The following is a 7,508-nucleotide window of genomic DNA, read 5'->3' as shown; positions in this document are numbered from 1 at the left end:
CGGCTGTTCCGTGTGCTCCTGTGCCCTGAGGGAGACACTCTGGAGCAAAACTTGAACTCGCGCTCCTTCGTTTGTGTTTTTATTCGTCTTCACTGCGGCCAGAGTTTATGGTGGCAGGAGTCACGTTGTGCCGCTGAGCTCCTGGGGACGCGGCAGAAGCTCTATCTCCATCCCCCCTCCGCAGGGGTACAGGGCACTTTTAGGTACATGCCTGTTTTGGTAAATTACGGCAGGGGAACGGGTCCCCAGTGCATTTCAAGGCAGAGTTACCAAGGAAATGTTTGCATGTCAGTCAGTGGGTTAATATTGTTTGGTATGGAGCTCCCGAGTAGGTTTCTTAGTTATGGTCGTTTATAGTCACCGAAGAGCTAATTCATGCCTTCTGGCAGCTTGACACAATTCATTTTCTGGAATCTCACTGTTTATTTTAAATATTTCCGACTAGTCTGTACTCATTATTTGAGATGTAGGAATCTGATCCTGTGAGGGAATGGAGAAACTTTTCTGGTTATACTCGAACCATCTCTGAGGATGAGTAAGCTATGTTTTTAGCTCTCAGAGCAATTTCATCGATGTGTTTGTAACTAGGGGGTTTTACTAAAGTATGTCAGAGCTTCTGAGGTCTTAAAACTCTTCTGTGTCCCTGCAGGAGGATGCTCGTGATCTGGATGCCTACATGTTGGCCAAGTCTTACTTTGATCTAAAGGAATATGACAGGGCTGCCTACTTTCTACGGGGCTGCAAGAGTCAGAAAGCTTACTTCTTGTATATGTACTCTAGATACCTGGTAAGAGGGAAGGAAAAGTTACCTTTTAGCACAGAACTCCTCTGCTTCCCACCCCTCCCTGGCATACCTTTTTTTTTTTTGCCTATTCTGTTCCAAATGACCACCTAGAAGACCAAATTATATGTCTGGGGGGAAGGGAGACTGGTGTTCTTTTTAGAACTGTATCGTTTGTGAAAACTGAGTTTACATGCTGCTGCTAGCATTGTAGCAAACGTAAAGAATACACTGTTGTACCGTAATCTTGGTTTTCCTCTCTTTTCTGCAGTCAGGAGAAAAGAAGAAGGATGATGAGACAGTGGATAGTTTGGGTAAGTCTCTGGTGTCAAGAAACACAAGACAATACAATGAAGCTTCCTGCAATGCCTCTTCATGCAAATCATCTTGGGCTTGTAGCTTTCCCCTCAATTTTTGGATAATAGTGTACTGTAATATGATTTCTTTCATTCTCTCTCAATTCATTGGCTTAATACATGTTACAGATTTTCATCTGTTACTTTTTATGCTAAAGCAGGTGATCAGACTAAGTGATTTTCTTTTAAAAAGACGAAAATAATCACAGGCTGTGAAGCCTTCAGGTCATGTCAGTGAGGATTCTGAGTAGCCTAGACTTTGTAATTGCTGTGGTAAGACTATTTAAGGCTAGCTGCTTGACTTTCTCTTCATGCAGGACCTCTGGAAAAAGGACAGGTGAAAAATGAAGCTCTACGAGAATTGAGAGTTGAGCTCAGCAAAAAGCACAAGGCACGGGAACTGGATGGATTTGGCCTTTATCTGTAAGCATCTGCCTGTATTTCTGATGTATTCACATGTATCTGTGTGGATATGCAGAGTTCTATGATTCTGATTAACTGGGTAACTTTCTTTACAGGTATGGTGTTGTGCTGCGGAAGCTGGACCTGGTGAAAGAAGCAATAGATGTGTTTGTTGAAGCTACCCATGTCTTACCTTTGCACTGGGGAACCTGGCTGGAGCTTTGCAACTTGATTACAGATAAAGAGATGGTAAAACCTGGGAGGTATTACGATGTGGTAACCAAATCCAGAGTTTAGCTTGGTTTAATAGAGAAATAAGGCCAGTGGCTGAAGCAGAAGCCAGGTGGTGTCAGATTTGGAGACATTTTTTTCACTGATTCACCAAATGAAATGGCTTCAATGCTGCAATTTCAGCAGTTGTAGGAATAGATTGGGAGTGACTAAATAAAATTATGTGTATTTTACTGCTTTTCAGACTGGATGTCTTAATGGTCCTTTGCTGTTTCAATATTATCAATAGGCATTAATTAGTTTCTCCTGTGGAAGAACCTGATATTAATTATACATTCCACAACAGTCCTAATGCTGTTCTTTTGTAGCTGGTGTTATGGTTTAAGAAAGTGATTGCAGGAAAGCCTCCTGCAGTCCTCAAGACCACCTGCTAAGTTGTGGGAGGGAAGATAATGGATTCTTTGCCACAGGTGGCTCTTAGAATACTACTGATTGTCATCTCTTCCTCTTTGGTTCTTGCTAGTTGAAGTTCCTGTCCTTGCCAGATACGTGGATGAAAGAGTTCTTTCTTGCACACATTTATACGGAGCTGCAGCTGATAGAGGAGGCTCTGCAGAAGTACCAGAGTCTCATTGATGCAGGATTTTCCAAAAGCACTTACATCATCTCTCAGATTGCAGTTGCCTACCACAACATCCGAGGTCAGTTACACTTACTAATTAGTAGGAATGAGCCTCTTAATGCAAACTCGGCATTTACAGTTCTTGTTCTCCCTTCTGCTGTTCTTTCTTCAGATATTGACAAAGCTTTATCCATCTTTAGTGAGCTAAGGAAACAAGATCCTTACAGGATAGAAAACATGGACACTTTCTCCAACTTGCTATATGTGAGGGTAAGCACTCCTGCTGTTGCCTGTCTGTAAGGATGGTCTTTATCAGAGGTGTGTTAGACACTGGCCAAGCAGCTGATGCTGTCCAGCCTCTCTGAATATAGCTTTCAGCTTCTGCTTTCTGCTTTGCACCTTCATAAAGCGGATGCAACATATGCATTGCTAGCTGCCTAGGTTTTCTTTGAAACTGTAACATGCTCCTTTTCTCATCACTTTCATTTCTCTGTTTCACTAGAGCATGAAGCCTGAGCTGAGCTACCTGGCTCACAACCTCTGCGAGATAGACAAGTACCGTGTTGAGACCTGCTGTGTAATTGGTGAGAGCTGGCTCTTTTACGTGTGCTTATGCTGTCTGCAGGCTGTGCGAGGAAATCTTAAACAGTTGTGAAAATGATCAACCAGCAAGGCTACTAAAACCACTTGGTGAATGTGGATTCAGGCAGCCTAAAAAGCAGATCAGATCACAGAGCCCTTTTTCCTCGCTTCTCTCTGAAAGAGTCACTGTAACTGTCTCAGCACAGAAAGGAGCTAAAGAAGTCATGATGAAGGCCCATGTAGCTGGTAATCCCTTTACAGTCTTGGAACTCCAGTGGAAAAAATTGTGTGTCAGGATCAGGAAATTCATTTGTTAGATCATGACGTGAGTTTTAAGGCCAAGGGGATGGGATCTTTATTGGTTGGCACAACTGCAAAAGGATTGACCAGAGCACGGGAAAGCACACAGCTGTTAGGTCTCTTGAGGTTTGAATCATATCTGCCTTTAATAGGACTCTCTTTTTATAATTTAAGTTAGGAGGTAGTAGATAATACCCCTTACATCTTTTTTTCTACTTCTCTGCTGGGTTTTTTTGTTTGTGATTTTTTTTTAATAATTATTTTTAATTTATTTAAATATTGTGACTCTTGCTTTAGGGAATTATTATAGCTTGCGTTCCCAGCATGAAAAAGCAGCACTCTATTTCCAAAGGGCCTTGAAACTGAACCCTCGTTATCTGGGAGCCTGGACACTTATGGGACATGAGTACATGGAAATGAAAAACACCTCTGCAGCTATCCAGGCTTATAGGTAACGCTCATGTACTGCACAGAGTGGTGTTTGGGTCCGCATACATAAGGACTGAAGTAGTGTCTTCTATTTGTTGTTAGTCTTTTGCTGAACTCTGTGTTGGTTTTGATCCTGACTGCTTTGTGACTAGTTCCTCTCCTTTTCTTTGACAGACATGCAATAGAGGTGAACAAAAGGGACTACAGAGCATGGTATGGCTTGGGGCAAACCTATGAAATCCTCAAAATGCCGTTTTACTGCCTCTATTACTACCGACGGGCCCACCAGCTCAGGTAGAGTTGAGAAGAGAGCAGTGTTTATTGGTGTGCGTTCTGGCACGGTTGCTACTAGCGAAGGAATTTACACACAGGCACTGAGATGGGGAAGGGAGAAGAACATTAATGCTATGTGATTTGTGCAGTCTCGTTATTCCAAATCCTTTAGTTGTATTAGTTAACTGTTAACAAAGGTTGTGTTAGTTAAATGCCAAGGAATGCTGGTCCAGAGTATAAGTGATGCTTTAGGTAAGGGAGGATGAACGACACTGCCAAATGGAGATTTCTTCTCCCTCCCCACCCTGTGATCATCTGCCTGTCCATTAAACTACATTTAGGAATTGTTCTTTTACAGACCAAATGATTCTCGTATGCTGGTTGCTCTAGGAGAATGCTATGAGAAACTCAATCAGTTGGTGGAAGCTAAGAAGGTGAGTGAGAGCTGATGTGTGAAGTACAACATTAGCTGTCTCCCAGGACACTAGGTGGAGTCACAAACTGTCTAGCTAGTGCTACCAGAAGTGCACACAGTATGCTGTTAGGAGTTCATTGAAACCATTTCTGTGGCGGTTACAATTGGGGAAGTTCTGCTGCAATGTAACCAAAGCAGCTGATAAAAAGTTATGTGCAGATGATATGTGCTCATCTGCTGGAAAGTCAAGTAGTTTTCTGTTTCTAACCTGCCTGCATGAGTCATGAGCTGGAGTATGTGCTTGACTGACTTTCCTTCCTTGACAGTGCTATTGGAGAGCTTATGCTGTGGGAGACGTGGAGAAAATGGCGCTAGTGAAACTGGCCAAGTGAGTACGTGTTATCACTGAACTGTCAATGTTGTGTTAAATGCAACTAGCACTTTGATATCTAATGATAAAATACTAAGTATAAAAAAAAAAGTGGAATTGCTGTTAGGTAGTATTACTTTTGGAGCTGCGTAATAACTGGCATCTCTAGGCCTGGTGTGACTGCAAATTCTGGTGTCTGTCTTTAGCTGTAAGTTTCCCTTGGGATAACTAGAGGGAATCATAGCATAATGTGGGTTGCAAGGGACCCCTGAATCCTGAGGGGATTTGAACAGGCAGTGCTAGCAGTTGTATTTGTTGTATTGAAACTTAAAGCAATCTATGATAAAAGATGATGTAGAAAATTGTAGGTCGATTGATAGTTATTTTTCATTTCCTCAGTATATGGTTGTGACATTGGGAAAGGGTCTAATGTGAAATAAATGTGAACGCTCAGACATCAGCACTAATTTTTGATGGGGTTAAAGTAATGTGAAGGGGAAGGAAAAGGGCAAGTGAAAGGTGAAGCTGCTGTACAAAGAGTTTTGGGATGTAGCGGGGGAAGAAGGACCACTGGAGGAAACAGCCAGTTAGAACAGGATGGCAAAGGTCTGTTAAAAGCTTTAAAATGTAAGTGAGTAAGCAAAGGTCCCTGCTTTGGTCGTCACTGGTTCTAGCAGTTAGTATCTGACTGTCTCCCTTCCTGGTAATGTAAATGTTCTCCTTCTGGATCACCTCTTTCCATGATGGGGCAGTACATGGTGCATGTCTTGCAAACTCTTAAGGAAAAGACCTATCTTTTTTCCAGGTCAGGTTGAGTAGGTATTTTCTCATAGACCAGGAAGGTCTTTGACAGTGCAGTCTTGTTCCCGTGGCCCATTTTTTTCCTTTTCCAGGCTGCACGAACAGCTGAATGAATCTGAACAGGCAGCTCAGTGCTACATCAAATACATCCAGGATATCTATTCCTGTGGGGTAAGATAATATCTTGGTAATAAAAGGAGAAGTAAACATGGTGTGGAACTACCTTGGAAGGCACTCAGAGGTGATGGTTTCTATCCCCCTCACTGCAGGACATAGTGGAGCACCTGGAGGTCAGCACTGCCTTCCGTTACCTGGCCCAGTACTACTTCAAGTGTAAGCTCTGGGACGAAGCCTCAGCCTGTGCTCAGAAATGCTGTGCCTTCAATGATGTGAGTAGTTGTGCAGCCTTCGGTATTTCTCTCTTAGGGGCTTCTATGGCCTTGATCTCGCCCTCAGAGTAGAAGGAATCCTGTATTGAGGGAATGAGGGCTGCCTGTCATGTAGGTCACATCCTCAGTGGCGGTGTTACACACCTGATACGAATGCTGCTTATGATTGACTAAAGTCATGGAATATGGTGTAGATAGTAAAATTGAACCGTGTCTTATTGATGTTCACTAAAAAGAATTTGAGGCTCCATATGTGAGTCTTAAGACTGCTGAAACTCTTGGCGGTGAGGAGGTAGTTAAATGGTCCCAGACTCCCACACACTGTGTAGGGATGGTACTCACATAACTTCTTTTTTTCCTCATCTTCTGCATGTGGAAGGTGCAGAGGAAATAACAGTACTTGGGTCTTGTATGTGACTCCATAGTCTGAGGTATTCTCTGTGTGTAAGTGGACAGTTTGGGATTCTTCACTTCAGCCTGGTGGTAGACACTGGCTGTGAGTGCAGGGTGTCCTTAACAAAGCTGTCTGTAACCGTGGAGAACCTGAATTCAGATTATCTGAAGCTTCTCCAATCTACTTTTTGCTGGAATATTTAGACAGTTTCAGCTGTTGGTAGTACCGCTGTCCAAAATACCCAAGTAACGTGTAAATGAGGTGAGTAAAAGGAGGAAAGAAAAAAAGTGACATACTTTAACATTTTAAGTAGCAGAAGAAATAAGAAATGAGGATGGTTTTTATAGCTTGCAGCCTTACAGTATGACAAACTACTCTAACTTGTACTGCTTACATACTGAATTTGACCCAGAAACCACCCATCCATAGGAGTTTTGTTTTTTTACATATTATTTTCAGACTAGAGAAGAAGGAAAGGCCCTGCTGCGGCAGATCTTACAGCTTCGCAACCAAGGAGAAACATCATCCGCAGATATTGCTGCTCCCTTTTTCCTCCCTGCGCCCTTGTCAGCCAACAACACTCCCACGCGCCGTGTCTCCCCGCTCAATCTGTCTTCTGTAACACCATGAACAATGCTGATACTCGTGCACTGAGTGTGACATTGCAGATGGGGCTTTCAACCACTTATTTCTTTCCAGTGAAGTTTCTACATTGGTTGTTGCCTTGGTGTGAAGGATGGGAGTTACTAGAACCTGTAGCTGCCGCGGGCTGTGCCCTGCTAGGCCAGCTCTGTGCTGAGCTGAGGACCTGCTGTGGTGCTCAGCCTGTCCTGCCCGGGCTCCAGTGCACAGCACTGCCCCGACGGAGGGAGGGGGAAAGAGCTTGGCTGCTTGAGTTAAAACATAGTTGAAGTTCAGTTCTGCCCTGTTACCTCTGGTCTTTACTGAATCTCGTGGGGTGACCTCGTAGTGGTATCCCTGCTCTTGACATCGGACACTGTTCCCTGCCTGGCTCCTTGAGGACCTCTGCTGTGACCTGCCCCCAGGATGTTCCTCCACAGCCGCAGCTGCAGGGCCGTGTCTGTGGCCAGTGCCTGGGTCAGAGGAGGGCCGGGGAGCTGCAGGTCAGGGCTCTTGCTGTTCTGTCTGTGGATCGGACAGGA

General features: G+C 43.8%; 1 protein-coding gene across 1 annotated transcript; it reads left to right on the top strand.

The window, feature by feature from the left end:
• Positions 1 to 649: 649 nt before the first annotated feature.
• On the top strand, positions 650 to 7,084 carry CDC23 (cell division cycle 23; the record flags this gene model as incomplete). The annotated part of the gene is made up of 14 exons (XM_010084340.1): positions 650 to 787; positions 1,053 to 1,095; positions 1,455 to 1,560; positions 1,656 to 1,788; positions 2,294 to 2,471; positions 2,565 to 2,662; positions 2,895 to 2,976; positions 3,572 to 3,725; positions 3,878 to 3,997; positions 4,335 to 4,410; positions 4,718 to 4,779; positions 5,655 to 5,733; positions 5,832 to 5,951; positions 6,805 to 7,084. Coding segments are annotated over 14 exons (1,560 nt in total), but the record flags the coding sequence as incomplete, so codon positions are not given.
• Positions 7,085 to 7,508: the final 424 nt, after the last annotated feature.

Source organism: Pterocles gutturalis, unplaced genomic scaffold (genome assembly GCF_000699245.1).
Source record: "Pterocles gutturalis isolate BGI_N339 unplaced genomic scaffold, ASM69924v1 Scaffold43750, whole genome shotgun sequence".
NCBI lineage: Eukaryota > Metazoa > Chordata > Aves > Pterocliformes > Pteroclidae > Pterocles > Pterocles gutturalis.
This window is presented reverse-complemented; position numbering and strand designations above follow the sequence as displayed.